Genomic DNA, 23,165 nt, shown 5'->3' on the forward strand with positions numbered 1-23,165 from the left:
ATTTTCTAGAATGTCATCTAAATGGAGTATGTAGCCTTTCGGATTTGGCTATTTCACTCAGCATAACGCATTTGAGATTCATCCATCTTGTTGTTTGTATCCGTAGTTCATTCTTTTGTATTGATGAGTAGAATGCACCTGTTGATGAATATTTGAATTTTCCCCAGTGTTTGGCAATCATAAGCATTCGTGTTTTATGGAACATGAACTTTCATTTCACTTGGGTAAATACCTAGGAGTGGGACTGTTAGGTTGTACAGTGTGTGCTTAACTTTACAGGAAACTACCCAACATGGTGGCACATTTGTATTTCCACCAGCAATAGGCCGGAGTTCCACTGGTCCACCTCCTCACCCACACTTGATATTGTCGGTCCCCCTCCCCTGCTGGATAATTTTTTAAATGAAATAAATTAGGTTGAAGCTAAACTATTCCAGGATGAGTTTAGGAAACTATAGCTATTTTGTAAGTGCCTGAGCAGTTTACTCTTAAAACATTTTATCAAACCATACAAGAAATTTTCCAAAAGGTCTCCTTTCCTATAAATGTTACAAGTGGCTGAGATATATGTCATTGACAACTGCTTCTTTTCATATTTTCTTCACTGACAAGTCATTGAGTCGACTGAGGTCAAAGCAAAAGGAATGATTGACTGATGGGCGGGGAGGGATAGGAATGGTGAGGAGACAACTGAGTTTATCATTGACACTTTCAACTGATGTCCTATAAGCAAATGTCCTCATATAAATATTTAATATTCTTTGAATGTGTACTACGGGTCATATTCTCCATTGAGTACTTTTAATCCCCATGAACTCTGTGAGGTAGTTAATACTGTCATCTAAATTTTTCAGTTGAGGAAGCTGAAGCCTGGGGAGTTAAAAATGTTCCCAGGGCCACCCAGCTAGTGGGAAGGAGAACAGAGTCTCGTGAACAGCACCAACGAAGCCCCCATTTTTAAGCCAGGAAGTCATACTACCTCTCTTCCTGGAATAAATCTATTCAGACAACACAATCTGCTCAGGCTTCTGATGGACACACCTGGGAGCTCACAGCAGGAGTTGTTTGGAAAACAACTTGGAAAACTCTGATTGCAAAACTAGCTTGTGCCCAAGACACTGAACTTAGAAATCCATTCAGAATGCCTCAGGAGGCAAAGTGGTAAGTTGGAAATAGCCGCGGACTCATGGGTTGGGATCTATGACCATCATTAACGTCATGTCTTTGCTTAATTATTTCAAGCCTCATTTCCTCATCTGTAAAATGGGAATAATAACACTGACACCTCAGTTGTTTGTGGGGTTTATTAAAGGCAGCATACCCCAGCCTGCATGTGGGGACATGGACCAGATCCTGTGCCCTCCTCCCCACTCTTCCCCAGTAGAAAGGGAGTCGTATAATTTACACCCTTTGTAGTTTAGTTGCTGTACTGGGCACTGAGTGAAACCTTATGCTTTTTCAAAGTTTCAAATTATACCAATGAATTGTGTATAGATTATTTCATTACAAATACACCTGGGTTTGAAGTCAATCTATCTGAATTCAGGCGATAAGGTCAATTTATGACCTTGAAAAACTTCTTATCACTTGTTTATGACTAGGTTGCATTATATACACAGCTATAGATAGATACAAATTATAGATCTAGGTAATAGATATAGATATATAAGTAATAACTAAGCACAGTGTGTTATAATGATTCCTTTTGACAATACATGGAAGTGACTTTTTGGTAAATGACAAAGTGCTTGGTCATCAGTCTATATTTGTATATGGTGTTAGTACCAATATTTCAATCCTTTTTTCCCCCCAAACTAAATTGCTTTTATGTCATATCTAAGAGCATTCAATAGCACTGGCTATGATATAAATATATCTGTGTATACAAATGAGGAGCATTTACAAATGATGCGATTACTTCAGCTTAAAAAAATCTTCGCTCGTGACTTGAAAGCAGTGTTATTATTATGTGGGTTCAGGGTTAACATGCATGTCTTCTGGTAATACTGTGCCTCACTTGCAGGTACACTGCACTGTCACCTGACATTTAGCCAGCCAACACTGGATGTCACCATTGTGCTGTGTAATGCAGCGGCAGAACAAAGGGGGGGGGCTCTTTGAGATTCAGGAGACGGTCCGTCTCTTCAAGGATTGGTGGGAGATATGTTAGCTTTCTCCCCTCACATACTTGAAGCACTTTTATTATAACTTACTTTTTCAGTTTCTACTATCTAAGCTCTATCTAATAGTGACCAAGAAGTATGTAACACTGTGCAATGTTGTTAGCTCAAAACTGAGAAACTGAGAACTCAGAAACTGTGCCCAAACCAGTCAGAGCTCTTGGTGGCAAACCAGAGTAATTGACTGGCTAACTGAAGTAGAAAAGGAATTTACTGGAAGAAAATGGAGCAACAGTCAGAATTGATGAGAAAACTCAGTTTGGAGATGGGAGAGTCCAGTGTGCTGGTACCTCAGCAAAGATGAGGCTGTAGGAGGAACAAGATGGAGTCCTTCTGGCATTGCCACTGGTCACTAGGTATCTCCACTGCTGTTCCTGCTGCTGGACATACAGCACTGCCAGGTGCCAGCCTCTTTCCCTTCCCAAAACAATACGGGGTTTTCACTGCCCCCTGCTTCCACAAGCCTGATAGCCGGTCAATCCCTTACTGGCATTTCCAGGTTGGAGCACTCAGTTGGCTGAGTCTAGGTGTCGTACCTATGCCCCAGCCCAAGGAGGGAGGAAGAAGACGGAAGGGACCTTTCCTGCAAAGATTCATATAGATGGTGATTCCACATTACATATCTAGGAAGGAGATTCAAATGGTGGACAGCCAAACCATGCCAAGCGTCCACCATGGATCAGGGTGCTGTGGGTGCTGTTCAATCAGCACCCACAGAAATGAGTTGAGCATACCACTGTGCGGTCAACTTTATGACCCCTTCTGTGGGTTGACCTGGCATCAGGTGCACACGCCTTGTCGCATCTTACAGCGTCCCAGACTTCCCTTATCCTGCCTTTCCTTTCACCCTAAGGGAGCCTTACCAGCCAGGGCAAGACCTGCTTTAAGTGGCTAAAGAGACAGCTCCTTAGGCAAATTGGAGGTCATAAGTTCCAGGCTATTAAAAAAACAAAAAAATCCCTGCTACCTACATTAAAAGAAAAAGAAAAGTAGGCTACCCTGCATTCCTACTGTAAGCAAATCTCAGCCTCTGCTGTTGCTTTCCCCTTTGCATGGAATCCTCTTCTCCCGGATGGCCACAAGGCTTCAGCTCCTGTTAGTCAAGTCTTTTGCCTAAGTGCCACCTTCTCAGATTGTCCTCTCACTACCCATCACCTCCTGTTATTCTGTTACCCTTCTCTGCTTTTCTTCATGACATTTGTCACCACCTCTCACTAGGTTCCCTGTATATTTATTGTTTTGTTTATGTCTTTCTCCCCCTCTGTACTGCAAGTCCCATGAAGGAAGGGTCTCTGGTTCACTTCTGTGGCCACGACTCCTAAGGTAGCTGTTTTCAATAAATATTTAATATATGAATGAATGAATCAGGGTTAAGTAAAGGAAGGAAACAACTTGGTTAGAACCTCTAGAATATAAACAGTGCCTATAATTAGTATCCTAAGGCTGCTAAGACAAAGTACCACAGGGTGGCTTAAACACAGTTACTTCTCGTCTCACCGTTCTGGAGGCTGGAAGTCCAAAATCCAGGTGTCGGCATGGTTGGTTCCTTCTGAAGGTTTTGAGGGATAATTCATTCCATGCTGCTCACGTTCTAGCTTCTGGTGGTTTCCTGGCAATTTTTGGCGTTCCTTGGCTTGTAGAGGGATCACCTGGATTACTGCCTCCCACTTTATAAGGCGTTCTCCCCATATGCATGTCTGTGTCTAAAATTCCCCTTTTTATAAAGACATCAGTCCTATGGAATTGGGGTCTACCCTACTCAGGTATGGCCTCATTTTAACTAATCTGTAGGGATCCTATTTCTAAATAAGGTCACATTTTGAGGTATTGGGGGTTAAGACTTCAACATATGAATGGGAGAGGGGATAAACCCATAACAGCACCTTATATGTGTTTATTGTATAATGATGGTTCAGCCATTCTTTTGTCATTAAACAGAGAAGTAGGTTTAGTTACATTATTCTGGGTGCCCAGAGATGTATTGGTTTATCACAATTCACAGTAATGTGTAAGAATTGCTTTGTAAACTGTAAACTATTCCTTAGATGTTAGCATAATCATTTGGGCACGTTGATGAATTATTGATGCATTCTTAAGAAAGAACCCATACCATGGATTTGCTAGTCTTAAAATCCCCCAAAGCAGATTTTCTTTTATAGCCCAAATCAATCTGTAGACTGTTTAAAATATTACCTGGTTCATCTCTATCACTCAGACTGCTTGTCAGCAGTGATTATGGAGAACGATTTCATATTTTATTTACTCATTTGACAAACATGCAAATCATTTATCATGTGCTAGGCACTGTTATAAGTGCTTGACAGATGTTAACTCACAATTCCATGTGGTTTATTATTTATCTTATTAATAATTAATAATTTATATTAATATCTGAATTTTAGTGATAAGGAAACTGGGGCACAGAGAGGTTAAGGAACTTACCCAAGGTCACACAGCTACTAAGTGGCAGAGTCAAGCCATGAATCTAGGTTGTCTAGCTCCAAACCTTTGATATGTAGACTATTCTTTCTTCGCTATTAGTCTCATGGAAAAATTCAGTGTGTGACTGAATAAAACAGAGCTGCTTTGGTTCAAGCTGAGATGGCAAAGACCTATCTGCTCAGCACCTCCCATTCCCCTGGGAGCCCTGCTTGAAAAGCCCGGAACTAGGAAATAACACCTCTTGGAGTGATGCCACTTGTAAGCTGTCTTCAAACCACTCTAGTATAAAACAAATAAAATTCTTTTCTCACTTTAATTAACTGATTGTGTTTTGTTTTGAAAAATTTATCTGCCTAATCTACTTCTGGCAGAAATAAAATGCTAAGATGGATTTTCCCCAGGATAGCAATGCCATATGGCGATTTGGACTTTGCTAGCTGAAGTTCCCCTTGGGTTTCTTTATACAAATCAAGGACTGTGGTTGTAAAAGTTTTCTGAACCAAGGAGAGAAATGGAATTTGATTTCGTATGAATATACTTTACAACCAGATAGGCATGAACTCTGCTATGGGCTGCTTATCTTCTGTGGTTATTAATAATATAAAATAATAACAGCAACAATATTAATAGTTACTGTCCACTGAGTGCCTTCTGCCACCAAGGATTAAAAAAAAAAAAAAACCCTTATATTTTACAACTCTAGGTGTCACCACCCCTATTTTACAGATATGTAAGTCTAGCCTAAGATTTTATGGAATTTCTTTAAGATGGCCCATTGCTGAGTGGAGCGGGTAGACTGTTTTGAGAAATAGCAGTGATTAAGGAGCAGCATTTCTTGATATTAAGAATAAAAGACACGTAAGAAAATATACAGAGGGTGCCAAAAAATATATACACATTTTAAGAAAGGAAAAAACTGTATTATATTTGTAATACTCAATATATATTGATAACAAAAGACGAATACAAGTCAGGTGTATACATTTTTTTTTGGCACCCCCAGTATTTTCAGGAGTACAACAGAGTCCCAATGAGATTTTCAAATTGTGAAAGACTGAGAACGCAGTGGGATCCATTCTCAAGAGTAATTACTTCCTGTGCTGAGATAGATGCCTCTTATTGTTTGTTAAGTTACACAATGTGTAACATGCTAAAAAGAAAAAAGAAGGTAAATCAATCAAATGAGACTATACCTTAAGGGAGACTGAACTGGGGAACAAAACACAACTCAGACCAAATTGATTTCTTGCTTTCCCACTGGTTTTGCTTCCAACCCCCGTCACACCCTAACCCAGGAGAGCAAATGTTTTCTATAAGGGACCACATAGTAAATATTTTAGACATTGCTTGCCACTTGTTTTCTCTGTCACAGCTACTCAGCTCTGCTGTTGTCGTGCCAAAGCAGCATAGACACTACGTAAATGAATGGCCATGGTTAGAGTAAAAATTCATTTATGGAAATTGAACTTAAACTTCATATAATTTTCAGGTGTCACGAAATGTTTTTTGGTTGTTTTTTTGTTTGTTTTTTTGTTTGTTTGTTTGTTTATGTGAATAGTTAAAAAGAATGTTAAGAGCTATTCTTCTTAGATCATGGGCTGTCCAAACAGATAGGAAGCCAGCTTGGGCTCCTGGGCCATGGTTTGCTGACCACCACTCTAGCCTGACCACCCCGCTCTGGTTTCCAAACACATTGCTGATTGTCTCTATGGGTGTTTGTTTTACTCTGAGCATTTAAATGTTGTTTTGGAACAAGAGCTTAATCCAGAAGAGACCTCAGAAGACCCAGTAACAGAAGTACTTCCACTCGGCATTCTGTAGAAACAGACTTGCAGAGCTGCGGCTGCCAAATCAACTTCAGCCGAAACCAATAGAAGCCTTAGTGGCTGTCTAAGAGGATTTATAATAAAATGGAAAATTCTTGGCATACTCTGTCAACTTCCTCGAAGATTAAAGGATAAATGCAAAACTCTGAGTTAGTTATCCCCAGAAGCTATCTAGTTTTAAAGTGATGCCAGTAAATACGAAGTAAATATGAAAAAATTCTTTGTGTGTTTTAACACCATGGATCATTGCTAAATTTTAAATATTTCTGTTGTTTTTTTCTCACTAGAGAAGCCAGCCTTAATGTGATGGAAATACCCTTGAACTCCGTGTCCTAAAGTCACAGGTTTCAGTCTCAGCTCTGTTAGTTTTACTGTGATCTTGGGTAAGTAAACATCACCTATGGGAGTCTTCTCTTCCTTATCAGTAAAATGAGATTAACAACACTCTCTCGCAAGGCTTTTTATTTTATTTATGTATTATTAGAACTTTACTACTTCTTATGGAAATTTCACACCGAAACAAAATAAGTGAAGAAGTATAATGAACCCCATGTGCCCTCGCCCAGTTTTAACAATTCCCTGAATTTTGCCCAAACTTCTTTCATGTTTACCCCACCCCATTGCTCCTCTTTATTAGAGTATTTTAAAGCCATTCCAAATGCAATATTATTTCACCTGCAAATAATTCACTATATATGACTAACAGACAAGATCTTTATTTAAAGAATGTCATAATTTCGCTATCATACCTAGCAAAATTACTGTTATTCTTTCACCTCATCTATTACCCAGGCAGTATTAATGTTTCCCTAGTTGTCTCAAAAATGTCTTTGTATAGCTGGTTTATTTGAATCAGGAGCCAAAGAAGATTCATATATTGCATTAGGTCATGTGTCTCTTAAGACTCTTAATTTATGGCAGTTTTTCTTCTCTTCTTCCTATCTTTCTTCATAGAATTGATTTGTGGAAGGAGCTAGTTATTTGTCCCATAAAATTTCACATAAATCTGGATTTGGCTGATTGCAACCTTTACTCTGTAGAGTCATTAAACATCATCCTCTTTTTCAGACAGAGGCTTGATTAGATTCAAGCCTACTTAAAAAAAAAAAATCGTACTTCATAGGTGATGCTTTCTACTTGTGATTGTGCCATATCCAGAGGACAAAATATCTGGTTGTCTCTTTTTGACTTGTGTCAAGACCGATTAGTAAAGTTCTTCTGGTGAATGCATACTTCATTAAGCTCTCACCTAATGTTTTTAGCACCAATTGATAAACTGTTGCTTAGATCCATTACTTCATAAAGGGTTGAAAAATGTAGGTTTTTTAATTGTATCAATCCCTTTGGATTTATTAGCAAGAATTCTTTTGAAAAAATTCCCTCATCAATTATTTGGTCACCATGAAATACAGTTCATACAGGAAAGGCAAGACAAATGCTTGTTGGTGTTCCCCTTACCCCTTTTTAGGGCTAATATTTAGTATAATGGTGGCCTGTCTCCATTGAGTTGGACCATGAGGATTGGTGGAGGGGGGGGGTGGTGATGGTGGTGGTTTTTCTCCTATCATCATAAATTTCAATATATTTTCAACCCCTCACAGTTATTTCTCTTCAGGTTGGTTTTAACGTGTTATTCAGGTAGTATTTGATTACTTTTTTGCTTTCTGATATGATAACATATCTCAGTTTTGCTTTATACATTTCCTTCCCCAGATCTAAATCAATCAAGAAGCCTAGTTTCTTTTTAGTAGAAAATGGTATACTGAGACCACAGTCTAGACACTAAGAATATTAATTGCTATTTATTAATGGATAGATCTAGAATATACATTTTAAAGGAAAACAAATCATTACACTCATAATTTTAGTCCAGACTATAAGGTTTTTATGCAACATTTTTGGTTCTAATTTGTATATATTTTCCTCTTATGCCAAAAATCTTGTTCTTAATGACGTTAAGACAATGAGTTCTCAGCTTTATCATGCATTCATTGGGTGAGTGCAGATACGTGTGTGCTAACACACATATAATAATTTCAAAATAGCCATACCGATGTTTCCATTAACAATACTATTAGTAAGTGTAGTTTAAGGTGATTTTGCTATTCTTTTTGTCCTTAGGACATAGTACACTGGGATAAATAGTTCCTGATGTGTGTTTTAAAGTCACTTCAAATAATTCATGTGGATATCCTACCAACTTGATATACAGATATTTATTTCTTATTTTGGAGGATTTCATTTTTTCCATTTTAATTTAGTTTTATTTTATAATTAGGTAAAATAATTACATTGTTCAATGTCAAAACTATATATCACAGATTGTCCCCTTTCATCCATTCCTCCCTTCTTATAGCAATTATGATACAATATGTCCTTTTCTGCACTGTGCTTTTTCATTGAACAATACATCCTTAAGAAGAGTCCATAACAGTAGGTGGTTTATTCAACCAGTCTACTTTTTGGAGGCATTTGGACTTTCCCAATCTTTTACTATTACAAATAAGTTTCAGTAAATGGTCTTTATAGGCTATTGAGAGTTAAATAAAATGCACTATATTAAAGGTCTGTCTTAAATATAAAGTGATCTACATGCATGTATATGTATGTATGTAAGTGATATAGAGATGATTTTATTATAATTATCTTAGTTCCACAGAAATTTACTAAGCACTTACAATGTGCTGGAATATAAAGGCGAAAGTGACATAGTCCTTAGTCTTGAGGTTTTACAGTCTAATATAATGTGGGATGAAAAGAAAAATTTTCTGGGAGGGGGAAAAAATATTTTCCATATTTCCTTCTCAGATAATTTTTAAGTTTCTAATCAATAATTGTTTTAGCTGGCATTATTTTTACATTAAATTAATTCCTGGATTTATGGATATATATAGATGTCAATCATTTATAATATTTTCTACTGTACAGTATTGGATTAGAGTGCTAGTACAGAGCTTCTTTCAATTTACAAACCCTATAATCATATCATCAAAGAAGTTAGTGTTGTCTAACAGATTTGTGTTTTCCTAAAGACAGAGTTCACGATGGCAACAATAACCGTGACCACAGAAGTTCCCCCAAGGGGTAAGACAGAAGATAATTCTGCCTTGTATGAGTCCACATCAGCTCACATTATTGAAGAAACCGAATATGTGAAAACGGTATGTGGGTGCCACACATCACGTTAGTATGATTTTTTAGAAGTAAAATCTAGTATAGATTGGTGGACTTTGTTTCTCCCTCCATAGACCTTGTTTGGCAAAGAATAATCTTGATAGCTGACATTTAAACACATGTTGAGCATTTTCTCTTGAGGATATGAACCCCTGTTCCGACGCTTGCAGTAAAATTGAATAATGGGCAAGGAGAGTTTGAAACACCTGTCAGGACTTAATTTGTCCCATACTATTCACCACTGCACTTCCTACTGTTTTATATCATTTCTCAGTTATTTCATGAGTTGGTGCTGTGTTCCCTAGTAGATGTTTGCATTTCCTGCTGAGTGTCTCTCCTTCTCTTGTTCCTTCTTACAGTTCAGGGTCGCTATTGCCAATGACTACGTGTAAGCATATTCCTTCATTAAAAAGCTGAAATTCTATAAGAACCCAATGATAATGGCTGAGAAAAACATATATTCTTATGAACTGTTTCTCAGAACAGATGGAAAAATTTGGACATGGGTACTTTGTAACATTCAGATCTATGGATTCATCTTAGAGTGTCTTGTAATTCCATAGGTCACAAAGGCATGGGACTTATATTTTATGCATAAATTTGTATGATTTCCACTTAGTAATTATTCTATAGTAATTACTAAATAGAAAGTATTCTCTAGTAATTACTAGGTAGTAATTATTTTGTAGTAATTACTAGATAGTGATTATTTTGTAGTGATTACTAAACAGTAATTGTATTATAGTAATTACTAAATAGTAAATTAGTGCTAAATTACTATATAGAAAAAATAGAACTAAATAGAATTAGATACTAATTACTAAATAGTAATTATTTTGTAGTATAATATTCACTTAGGTTATATTTTAGGTTTGACTGAGAAAGAGTTATAAAGACCAAATGCTCATTTTCTACAATCCAGACAATATTAGCCTAAATGCAAGTTAGGTTGATGGTAATTATTTAAGTCTGAGATCAATATATATGTACTATTTTCTAGATAAATTCAGTGCACTACTGCTGGTATAGAGAAAAAAATTATTTGGCATTAAATGCCTTTAAAAAAATAATATATTTTTTTCTTCTAGATTCGTACTACTCTGGAAAAGATCCGAAATCAAATGTTTAAAGATGAAACAGGACATAACAGTATAAAGCACCCACGAGATGCAAAGGTAATTAACTTATCAAAATGTACCACTTTTATTTCTTCAGTAAATAAACACAAAGCCATACAGACTGTATTTAAGTAACTTTTTTTGATAATTATTAAATTATTCTTGGAAGCTTTGAACGATGAGTATGAAATATTTTGTCATTATCTAAAGATGTTAATGGGCATATGTATGAAATATTTAACCACAGATGTCATTAGTAGGATCAGATTGGAATGACCAGACCTTACTTGAATATTTTAAACTGGGCTTACTTTTCTAAAGTATATGGGAAGATGTCGGCCCAGCCAAGATACATGGCAGCAACATTTCCCAATGACAGACAAAGATACAAGCTTTTAGGCTCACCTGGGCCACACCAATGGAAACACAGTTGAAGCCATTAGGCCAAGTGATCAGACAGCTGATAAGGTTAAAGGCACCCCTTCCTCTGCAACTAGCCTTATTTTCTTAAAGTTAAGCACTCTGCACTTAACCTTGTCTGGATTATGTCACATTAAACTTGATCTAATCCAAGTGCATCTTGTCAATGTCAGTGTTGTCTACTCTTGAATATGGCCAAAGAACACCAGCCATAGGTATGGTACATAAACATAGTCTCCTTGAATCATCCTCAGGCCCCCAAACTAACATAACTAGCTCTAATTATTTTAAGTGTCCTGAAACTGGAAAAAAGGTTAATATTTGTGACTGATGGGAAAGATTAAAAATTCAGTTTTGGTTATATTGATTGCCTAAGAGAACTCCAAGTGGCGTTTTCTCCTGGGTGGCTGGATATCTGATTCTGGAATTGAGGGTAGAAATCTAGGCTAGAAGGTCCAGACTACAGGATAAAGATTTGGGGAGTAAGGATGGTACTTTAACTTCTGAAACTGGAGGAGATCACCAAGCATGTGAGTGTGGATAGAAATGAGAGAAAATCTAAGCACCGAGTCCTGAGATTTCCAACATTTAAATGTTGGGAAGAAGAGGAAAAAGCATCACAGGAGACTGAGAAGAGAGGCTCATGAATTAGGAGGAAAGACAGGAGAGAATGGAGTCACTGAAGCCAAGCGAAAAAGGGCTTTAGAAAGGGGGGGAGGGCCCTCTGTGTCAGACAGTGTCCATGGGTCAAGTAAATTGAAGACTGAACATTGACCACTGGTAATAACAATGGGGAGGTTTGGGGGACCTTGATAGGAGTAGCTTCTTAGGAATGGAGATGAATTGTGTTGCCAGTGTCTCTGCTTGGCCATCTCAAACCACAGAATGTTAGCAGACACACTGAGCATCAAAAATCAGCTCCTCCCCCTTCAGTATCTAGGCAGCATTGCTGTAGGGACTTATCCATAATGATGTAGGGCTCTCCTGTTATAGAACCAAAGTCTGTATGCCCGATGCTTCAAAAGGCCAAAACTCAAAATGTCAGAATTTGGAGTAAGGAAAGATTTATTGATTGAGAAGTCGTCAACTGAGAAGACAGGAGACCTAGTGGTACCTCAAATCCATCTTCAAAAAATGCATAGTTCAGCTTTCTTTCATGGCAATGGGAGGGGCAAGAGGTGATTGACAACCACAGACATCCAGGCACCAGCAGGGGTCTGAGAAGATTGTGAAACTTCCTTGTTCTTAGTCTGTGAATTCTAGTTGATGTGAGTCAGGTCACAAGGTTTCTGCAAATCTTTGATAAACATCCAGGATTTTCTGTACATACTTCCCTCATGTCCTCTGGAGAGGCACTGTCTGGTAAGGGGCTAAAACTGAAACGGCAAGCAGAATTCCTCTAATGATTAGCATGTCCATAGGCAAGAAGCTATTAACCTGAAAGCCCTGGAAACAAAGCAGGCTTGAACAAGATGGAGTCGGAGAGACTGAGCATTTCACTCTGTTATACTGCTACTCTGAACAGTCCCGGCAGCATCTGCTGCACCAGGGAGCTTCTTAGATATGCAGCAGCTAGAGCTCCACCCTGGAACTCCTGAATCAGAATTTGCATTTTAACCACATCTATCCTTAAGTGATTCCTATGCATGTTAAAGTTTGAGAACACTGACCTATGACCTTTGTAGCTAGCTACCACAGCCGGTAATCTACCTTCTACAAGAGTCTTTCCCTCAAGTATTCTTTAACAAATAAAAAAAGAAAATAATGCCTGCTCTGTATACAGAGAGTGAGAAGTATGCACTAAGGCCTGAAATAGAAAAAAAACAAAACCTTGACAGAATTATGATGACTATATTATTTATATGCACTAATTTTTTTTTAGTTATTTCTGTAAATGTAGTCTATTGTACAGGAAAGGACATGGGCTTTGCTGTTAAACAAACTTGGATTCTAATCCTAATTCTGGCAGTTGTTTTAAGTATAACCTTGAGCTTGTTGGTTAAACTTTCTCACCTTCAATTTCCTCATCTGTATAATGGACATAGTGCTTACTAGTGTCCTGACAAGGAAGTGTGTATAAAACATCTAAAAGATTACCTGGCACATAATAGATGCTTAATAAGTAAAAGTTGTTATAGTTGTAGGGTATGTATAATTGTATAGTCACTCCTTGGTCTATCTTGAAATAATTGGGAAGATCAGAAAGAGCACAGGATGGACAACTAAGAGACTATATCCTGAGCTCTCCCACCCACTTGCTGTGTAAACTTGGGCTCTGTCTCTCAGTTCTCGTGTCTGGAAAATTAATGTGGTTGAGTTAAATGGTTTCAAATTTCCTTTCTACTTCCACATTTACTAGATTCCAGGTGAGATTGATTTTATGCTCTAAGTGTATTTTCAATGAGCTAGAGCTTACACAGAATTACACTGGCAGTAACATTCAATTCTGACATCTCTGATTAGAAATTTAAAAGGGTGATTACAACAAAGCATTACTGAACATTGAATATTATGTACTGTAACTATTAGATCTGATTATATTAGTTTTTAATGCAATATGACCAAAATGCATTTATGTCTATAACTTAGATTAAAAAAAAAACCTGAACTTGTGGATTTTATTTATTTCCTAACAAGGATTTAATGGTATATTTAAAACTGTAGGCAATGTAAAAGACATAAAAGATGTACTTCTACATCTTTTAAGAATCTATTCAAATTTGAGCAAATATAGAGGCCAGCTGCTTCATTTTGAAGTCCCCATTGATATTTGAGATTCCAAAGATGTGTTTTATTTGTGCTTACCTGAATCTTTCTTGATATATGTAATACAGAGTGATAATTATTGTTGTCAGAGTTTGTAGAGGAAGGGAAAAGACAGGTCTGAGACTTCCATGTTTGTTCATTTCAGCGCTGTGGAAACATTCAAAACGGCTCTGACTCTGAAATGGATCCCTCTTGTTGCAGTCTGGATCTGCTCGTGGAAAGGATAAAAGGAAAAGACCTACAGCTCTTAGAAATGAGCAAAGAGAACGAAGTATTGAAAATCAAGGTATGGCCATAGAAGGAATTTCTGATTTTGTATTTCAAGCCTTTGCGCCCATAGGGTAGGTATATGGATGGATCTGTGAAAGAAGACAACTAACTGCCACACGCAACCACAGATCTATACAGACGCTCACATACGTAGAGGAGCATTTTGACATTTCATCAGTTAAATATCACTGTTTTATTTGGGGGCCTACTTGTATTATTAAAAAGATCTTACAAAAGTTCAATGGGTAAAAATCGTCAGTTGTGCAAGGTAAATAAGTTCTGGGGGTCTGCTGTATGACATTGTCCTTGTAGTTAATACTGTATTGTATGCTTGAAACACTGTTAAGAGAGTTGGTCTCATGTTAAGTGTTCTTACTGCAATAAATTTTTAGTCTTTACATATTTAATAAATATTAATTAGATCATTCACAGTCAAATGCCTTACTCTTTTGTTTCACGAATCTATTGTTGGATACTTCCTATTTTCCATTTTTCACTCATTATATATATATAGTTCTGCAATGGAATATCTTGGTAGGTAAATCTTTTCAGCCATCCTTGATTATTTCTTTAGGTGACATCATTGAAGGATTCATGACACTTTACCTTTATTGCCTTTACAATTCCAATTGTGTCTCAGTGCTATTTCAGGAAGAGACATCATTTAGTAGCACCATCGCGGACACTAATGATAAAATGCTTGCAAATAAGTGTACATGCTGATAGGGCACCATGGAATTATTTGAAGAGTTCAGAGTATAAACTCAGGGCCCTCAGGTGCGTGGAGCTGCGGTTTGGCCTGGCCAGGGCAAATCTGCCTACATGACAGCCCCACTACATAGGGGTTTCTCATTTTTCAATTTACCAGATAACAGCATCTTTTCTCCTATCTCTTGTCTACAAGGAGCAAGTGGTACAACTACAGCCTCTGTGTTTTTAATTGCCCATCAAACTGTTCTGCCTTAAACTCTTTTTACTGTAAATGTCAAAACATGCACAGTGACCTTTTCTTTCTTTCTTTTTTTTTTTTTTTTCCCTAGCTGGAAGCCTCCAGAGAAGCCGGAGCAGCGGCCCTGAGAAACACGGCCCAGAGAGTATTTGAAATCTATCAAACACAGTCTGAAGAAGTCAGAAATAAGCATGAGGACAGTAAACACTTACTCCAGGTACTCAGCTAGCAGCTTGTCTTTTGGAGAACTGACCCCCAGTCATTCATATCCCTCGTTTTGGCGGAGCTGGATGTGAAACAAGCAATGGCCACGTGACTTGGCAAGCCCTGGGAAGGCAGGGTGCCCATGTTCTGTGCTGATCAACCTTAACCCCTGCTTAGCAGGGTACCCAGAGCTTGCCAAGCTGCTGTCTTGCTACTCTTGCCCAGAGCCCTGCAGAGCACAGGCTTCTGGGAGACAGTCCTAGAAGTCAGGACTGTCCCAGGAGACAGTGTCAGTGATGGAGCTCATGGTTCTGCCTTTGACTACCTGGCCAACCCAGGTGGAGTCATTCCACCTCTTTGGGTTTCGATTTCCTGGTCTCTACAATGAACGAGTTGGGCTAGATAAATGGTTTCAGAATGCTTTGGGTCCTAGAATACACTCTTCAGATTAAACAAACAAAAACGTGTGTGTATGTGTACGAATATATTTTGAAATATACAAATGTTACATGTTTCATATATACACAAAAATATAAATTAAAAATATAAAAAAACATAAATATGTATATATGTATATATATATCATACACACCCACATATATGTTTGTTGTTTCTCTTTAAGTCTGAAGTATATAGTCTAGGACCAATAAAACTTTATCTGAGGAATATATTGTAGGACTGGAAAAGGAAAAATAAATATGTGAGTGTGGATGTGTGCATGTTTGCCAAACCTCAAAACTGGGATACTCGTTCATGCTGGGGTGGAATGCTTGGAACTGTGAAGTGAGGCTTGTGTGGACCCTAGTGCCCTGTGTAAGGGGTGGCCCTGCAGGAACTGGCGTGCCCATGTCCCTGCCAGGGGACTCAGCCCCAGGCTGGAGTTGGCTGGTAGGAATGCCTACCTGGTGTTTTCAAGGGAAGTCAGACATTTTGTTTTTTCAACCGTAAAATCTCAAGTTCTATTAAATATACATGAAAATGTGTGTGGGCGTGTCAGTTAGAAGTCAGTTGCGACACGCCCAAGGATGGCCTTTGGGCGGCCCCTTGAAGACTACTCTCCAGGGACGGCTACCTGCCCTGACACAGTAGGATCATTATTCTTTTATGACACTTTCTCTTAAAAATAAAACATTTTTGACTTGAACAGGTAAGATTTTATGTTTGTTCTAGATACATTTGGTGGACAAAAAGTCAAAAACGTTGCTTTTCTTAAATGAGTGTCTCTCTTTCTGATACCTGTTCTCGTAGTATGGTTTATGGTAACAAATGTAAACATTCTGGGAACAATATTTACATATTATTTACTCTCCATTGTTTTGGCATTGTTGTCATCCATCAGGTTTCTTTTGAAAGAAACACTGAATTCAAAAATGAATCCTAACCATGTGTGAATTATTCGATTTTTTTTGGTTGTTTTGGAAAAAGAGATAATGTCTGTATAGATTTAATAAATCAATAGTCTGACAACTGTTTTTCTGACCAAAGGTTATCAAACTTGAAAAAGAGCAGAAATTGAAACAACAGGTTGAAAATCTGAATCAAGTTGCTGAAAAGCTTGAAGAAAAACATAATCAAATCACAGCTTTGGAGAACCTTGTACAGAGAATGGAAAAGGTAAGTGCCTGGATAATTAAAGGGATTTCTTCCCAGAATTAAAAAAGTAACACTAAAATAAATAAGATAACATGAGTTAGAAATACTCTGTGCAACTCCTAAGACTTTAGGAAATATACAGTGATGTTAGGTTCTTCTTTACTGTCAGTAATTTACCTCTCTATAAATACTTCAGTCATCACTATCTGTCACTTTCTCCTAGTAAATGTATGACTTAGAAAGGGGAACCAGGAGAGGCTGTGAATGGAAACAACAGAAAGAATCACACAGTCTACCTTTTACCAGTAACAATATAGAGGATCCCTGTAATCATCGCATTTTTACATATTCGAGTCAGCCAAGGGTCCACTTTGGCCACCCACGTCCACTTTAGGTTTGTAAAAACCTATAGCTGCACTAGGACAGACATAGTTCACATATGGAAAAGACATTCTGTGGAAATTGGAAATTTCAAAAAACAGAATCCAGGGAAAGTAGTAATAGAACAAAAAGAAAATTAAAAGTTTCTTGCACTATTAAGTAGTTAGCACTCCAAATATATACAAAAAGTGAGCACAGAAATTTAATATTTATGCATGCCTTAAAATTTAGAATTCAGACAAACTGAGATATAATGTTTTTTTGTTTTTGTTTTTTTTCAAATATACTATTTTTAGTAGCAAAACAAACTAATAGAAAATTGGCTTCTCGGAAACTAAATTGGGGATAGATAAGAATATAGACTTTGACTTCCAGTAAATATTTTCTAATAAATTTTTATATTTATTATATTAATTCCTTGATTTGCCTCTGTTCTTCTCAGCCTTATTTTAATGAGTCTGCCTGAGTTAATGCCATTTTTGAAATGTCACTTCAAAAGCATCACATTTCAATAGTCACATTTCTTGCCAAAGGAACTTTGATTAGATTTTAAATATGTCCCAAGAATTTAATTTATAACACTATGTATTTGGCTGAATTTATAATCTTAATGAAGGTCCTGTGAGGAAATAATGAAAATTAAATAAGCCTAAACTTAACTGAACCTAGTAATAATAATATACGGCTACATCTGTGCTGTGCAGTGGTTTACTGAGTATTATACTTTAGCCAAAATCACTGTCCTAGAATGTTCTCAAGGAGCTGGTTTGTCCAAGTATGACAGTTTATAATTGTGATGTTTTGGACAAATTGTAACATTTGGATGACTACTTTGTAGTATTAGAATATTTATCACATATATATATAGTTTAACAAACTATGATAGCACAGAGAATGCTGGCATTTCAGAGTGAAAGACAATTCTGGAATGCAAATAGGATTGTTTAAACAAACAACTGGATTAACTATCGTCACATTTGAATTTAGACTTACGATTACCTCGAACCCAGCACCACTGGTCAGGTTTAGTGGCCAGCTGTCAGTCCCTGAAAATTAACAAAGAACAATGGAATACAATTTGTATTTCCTAGAAACGCCAGGAAATCTGTACCAGATGTGAGTTCACCTCAGAATTCTGGGGTATATTCACTTGACTATTTAGTCAACAAATGTTTGAGCACCTCTCAGGTACCAGGCAGAGCTAGAGGCTAGATAACCTATTTGTGAATGAACCAGACAGATAAATTCTCTTTGTGGAGATTACAGTGTAGTATATCTGGGTTGCGTGGGATTCAAGGTACTTTCCTGATCTCCATTCTTTCTCCTAGGGGTCTTTAGAGATGCTGACACCCCTACTGCCTACTGAAGGTAGGGGATATACCCCAGAAAAATGTTAAGTGGCTCAGATACTGGCAGACATTTTTGAGAAGTGATGACCTAGCATTTGTCTTGATACTGACCCATAACAGTGAGCTGTCTCTAGGACTCTGTGACAGAGTGAGTGGACAAGATGCCCATGGTTCAACCAGGCCTTGCAGTAACCTTCCAGAATACTCTAGTTTAATAACATCTAAGGTGGAGCCTGTCGGAATGTCTAGGAGGCAGAGCGAGGTGGGAATGGAGTGGAAGGGCAATGCGCAGGAATTGTTTTATTTTTTAACAGGTTTGGTTGAAAGATACTTTACACGTGTAAAACAAACAAGCAAATAAATAAAGTAAAGCTGGGCAACATCATCTTGGTTTAAGGAGAGACTGAGATTATAGACTGTGACGAAGGGTTTTTCAGGTGGAGAGTGGGTATTAGAATGAAGGAAGGGGGTACTGAGGCTTTTGTTGTATTAGTAGGAGAAAGGCTTGAGTACAACAAGGAAATGCAAATTAGAAATGAATATCTACAACAAAGGTTGATAAAAGACCACCCTGGTAGTGGGTGCCCCCTGGAGAAGGATTCATTTTCTACTCACTTGAACAAGCCACTGCTCCAGTAAATAGCCATTAGTGGTATGAGGTCTGGTAATGAACACATTACTTAAAACCTTCACCATCTGTTCCACTTTAATCAAGAATGCAGGGAGAATGAATTCTGTAAACACAGTGATAAGCCAGCAAAAAACGCCCAGTAAGAGCATTTTAATATGGCATATGTTCCTTTTGCTAGCAGTGCAATTCTGTTGCATCATATTTGTTTTCTAGTGTCATTGATTTAGCTATATTAGAATTTTAGAGCTCAAAGGTGCTTCTGAGACCACCTCGTTGTTCCTCATCATTTTATAAATGAGGACAGTGAGAACAAGGAACTATTCCACAGTCCTCCAGTTACCAATTTCCAGTCCTTTTCATTACGCCCCTATCATCTCTGACGCTGGATAAAAATGACATCCTTGGTTCCTATGTCGTTTCGATTTTAACATTTGGCAGTGATTTAAATTGGTATCTGCTCCATTCTGATCAGTGGAATAGGGGGAATGCTTCAGCTCCGCAGAGGTGTGATTTGGGAAGAGTAGAGTGCCCACTAGGTGACGCTGTGAGCTCCTTTTCCTTTCCGGAAGGCACTGTCCCTGAGAAGTGCTGGCTGGTATAGTGTGATTTTCTGTGTTGTCAAAGAGGAAGCATTAAGACCCGAAGCTAGATAATACGGACGTGGCCAAGGCAGAACGGTGACATGTCCACCTGTCTGGTCTCCTTAAACCCTGCATATGAAGATCCATTCATCAAGAGTAAGTCCATTAAGAAGAATGTTTGGGAAACACCTTTTTCCTCCCTACAAATTCAAAATATATTATCAGTGATGTGTTTCTTTGATGATACAATTATTATCAGCTTACAAGGCACATCGGTGATCCCTCAGAAATAATTCAAACGAGGGCTACACCCAGATCAATTTCTCTATGTGACAAAAATGCTACAAGAAAAAGTTAGTATAAATTTAAAAAATAACATAGCACGTAAGATATGAAGTGTTTGGTATCTTCAAATTATTACATACCAAGGTCCTAATATATGCCAGAGAAGCACGTAGGCCTTTCACTTATTTTATCTTCAATCATCCCAACTTTCAATATAGGGAATATTATCCCCATTTTAGAGATGTTCAAAAAGACAAAAACATGACTCATACAAATATAAGAATAAAATACAGAAACACGTCGGATGTTTTATTCAACTCATCAATTAATGAGGCAACCAGTAAGATGGTAAAACTGGTTAAAATAAAATATTTTGAGAAACTGCTATTTATAGGCATTTTGAAAAAAAAGGAATATACATACGATAGGATTACTAGGTTAGATACGTAGCTGGTTAATATTCTTTAAGGCAATTCATCCATAACCTTTGGGGTTATTTTTTCTGCCAGGTAGAAATCTATAAATTAACACTCAGCCACAGGGTCAGGGCTCTAATCAGGTATTAAATAATAAAAGTCAAACACAGAGAAATTCTCCAAGAGACAAATTATCTGAGTCGGATTATTAAACAGTGACCCATTATGACTTTAATGGGTCACTAATTAATGACATGTGGTCATGCTGTACATTGTTTGGATTTCTGAGTTTTGGTTCATTTTTATTACCAGTAATAAGGCCCAGAGAGGTTAAAGCTTTGGCAGCCAGGAAGTTTCAAAACCGGGTCATTTCATGTCCAAAGTCATTCAGAGGTTTTTGCTGTTCAACACTGCTTTGTATTTCACCCATATAAATGCTGCAGCAGGAGTGATTTTAAACAGCAATGTAAAAAAATAAAAAATAAAAAAAAAAATCTCTGACCTTCAAATATAAAAAAGGACATGATCAGCCCAGCTTGTTTTTTCATGGACTTGTCTGTTTTCCTTTTGGATGGAAAGAGTTTGGCTTAATAATGACATTATAGCATTTCTCTACATGTTTCTCTACATTAGCATTTCTCTAATATCATAATTTCTCTTACATACTAATTAGGAAGACTTTATCAATTGTGGCCTTGAGACTTCACTAAAGATGCATTTACTACCAGGGGTGCCAAAAAAGTGCACATCTTTTAAGAGATGTTATCTATGTATTACTTTTCAAAGTTGAATTGAATTATGGTAGCCATGTGTAGTATGATGTTCGCTCAAAAGATGGCGTTCATCAAATGAATACTAGTGTCGTTCATTGTATTACAATTTTAATACAATTTTTTCCTTTCTTAAAATGTGTATACTTTTTTTGGAACCCTCTGTATTTCTCTATTTTCTGACAGATGCCACGTGAATAAGTAGGAGTCAAGAAAAACAGTGGTGCCTTGGGTACCAACAAGGCAGTCTCACGGAAAAGTGTGTGTCATGGTGGGAGAGCCAGTGCCTAGGGAGAACTGAGCAGGTGCTTTGCATTTGGAGTGAGATGGAGAGAGGCAGGAGAAGTGTTACTGAGCAGGCTCTTTTTCAGCCAGGGGTTGGAGGAAGAGTGAAAGATCTCCTAGTAAAGACAGCTAGGAGAGTAAAGATAGCTAGTCTTGAGTTGACATTGAGCTACTTGAAAACCATACAGAGGAATGTCTGACCAGGCTTCACTGGGGTGGGTTGTCATAACTCCATATGAAGTTACCTCTTTCACTCAAGACATTTCTTGTATTACGAGAAGCATCTTTTGTGAACAGTTTGCAAGAATGCGTCACCATACATACACAGAGAGAGAGAGAGAGAGAGAGAGAGAGAGAGAGAAAAGCAAAAATTGTGTCTTATTTTTTCCTAGGAAAAGAGAACACTGCTAGAAAGAAAGCTGTCTTTGGAAAACAAGCTGCTGCAACTCAAATCCAATGCTATGTATGCAAAAAGGTTTGTGAATCTACTTCCTAAGTGTGTAGAAGTGTGTAGAAATATTCACTTGCGAAGAGGCAAGAGAATGAAATCCGTATGAATCAGACTCTTTTGGTTAAAGCAATAGAGACTTGGTTAAGCTACCACAAATAAAGGTGATTTGTTAGGTTAAGATTGGAGAAATATGGCCACAAAGGGGACACGTCTCATGAGAAGACAGGAAGACCACCCTTTTGCACCTAATGTAGTTTTTAGAAACCAGTTATTTTGTTGTTCCCATTCAGTCATGGACACGTACAGTTTCACTCTTCTCTTGTTCTTCCTGTATGATTCCTTGACATTCCTTCCCCTCCCCCAGGTTTCACCAGCTGGTTTATATTCTCTGTGTTTTCCTTTCAAATTCCAGAGGAAAGAGTTTTGCCTAATACTGTAAAAATTGGCCTAATACTATTTTCTGTATTGGGCAGGTGGATCAATCTCTACATTGTCACCAACAGTTTTTGGCAGGTACCCAACCCCAGTCCTTTGGAAGTCCTCTTCTTACTCAAGGAATAGCTTAGGGCTGCTTCCCTGGGGGCTATGAGTTATTTAATTTCCCTTAGATGTAAATGTTGCTTTGACAGGCACCATGACTTGAATTGCAGTGTACCTCATTGTATCATTTTGATAAAAAAATTCAGTGTGTTCCAATTTGACATTTCTGATATTAAAAAACATCTCTGAGGGTAACATTTCTAATGTTAAAAAAAAATCTCTTCACCTTTTATAACTTCGAAGAAAGTGACAGGTTTTTTTCTTGCATATGGCTATGTGTATATCATTATAATATATTAAGCTAATCCTCACAAATGAGGGTTAAAAGATTTGGCAGAAGCATCTTCTCCTAAAACAAGGTTGACTCCATATTTCTACTTCCATCACTACTGACACATGTGTTGTGACTTTCAGTTTGTACAGTAACCCTAGGTACCTTATTTAATGTAATCCTTCCATCGACCTTTCAGGGAGGGAACAGAGCTTCAAATTGGTTAAGTGACTTGTCAAGACTACTCAGCTTCTCAGAAGTTG

General features: G+C 37.6%; 1 protein-coding gene across 8 annotated transcripts in view; it reads left to right on the forward strand.

Moving 5' to 3' along the window:
- CCDC68 (coiled-coil domain containing 68) overlaps positions 1-23,165 on the forward strand; it is a 218,982-nt gene that overhangs the window by 181,309 nt on the left and 14,508 nt on the right. For 4 of the 8 annotated variants that reach the window (XM_081078109.1, XM_081078108.1, XM_081078107.1 and 1 more), the window contains 7 exons: positions 6,736-6,831; positions 9,485-9,609; positions 10,711-10,797; positions 14,072-14,212; positions 15,237-15,362; positions 16,835-16,963; positions 22,033-22,115. In XM_081078109.1, coding sequence (XP_080934235.1) covers positions 9,493-9,609; positions 10,711-10,797; positions 14,072-14,212; positions 15,237-15,362; positions 16,835-16,963; positions 22,033-22,115 — 683 coding nt within the window. In that variant the 5' untranslated portion in view covers positions 6,736-6,831; positions 9,485-9,492. Of the gene's footprint in view, positions 1-6,735; positions 6,832-9,480; positions 9,610-10,710; positions 10,798-14,071; positions 14,213-15,236; positions 15,363-16,834; positions 16,964-22,032; positions 22,116-23,165 lie in introns of all 8 variants that reach the window. The other 4 variants (XM_081078103.1, XM_081078110.1, XM_081078104.1 and 1 more) reach the window with 1 other exon arrangement.

The sequence above is a fragment of the Rhinolophus hipposideros genome (genome assembly GCF_964194185.1).
Source record: "Rhinolophus hipposideros genome assembly, chromosome: 17".
Classification (NCBI taxonomy): Eukaryota; Metazoa; Chordata; class Mammalia; order Chiroptera; family Rhinolophidae; genus Rhinolophus; species Rhinolophus hipposideros.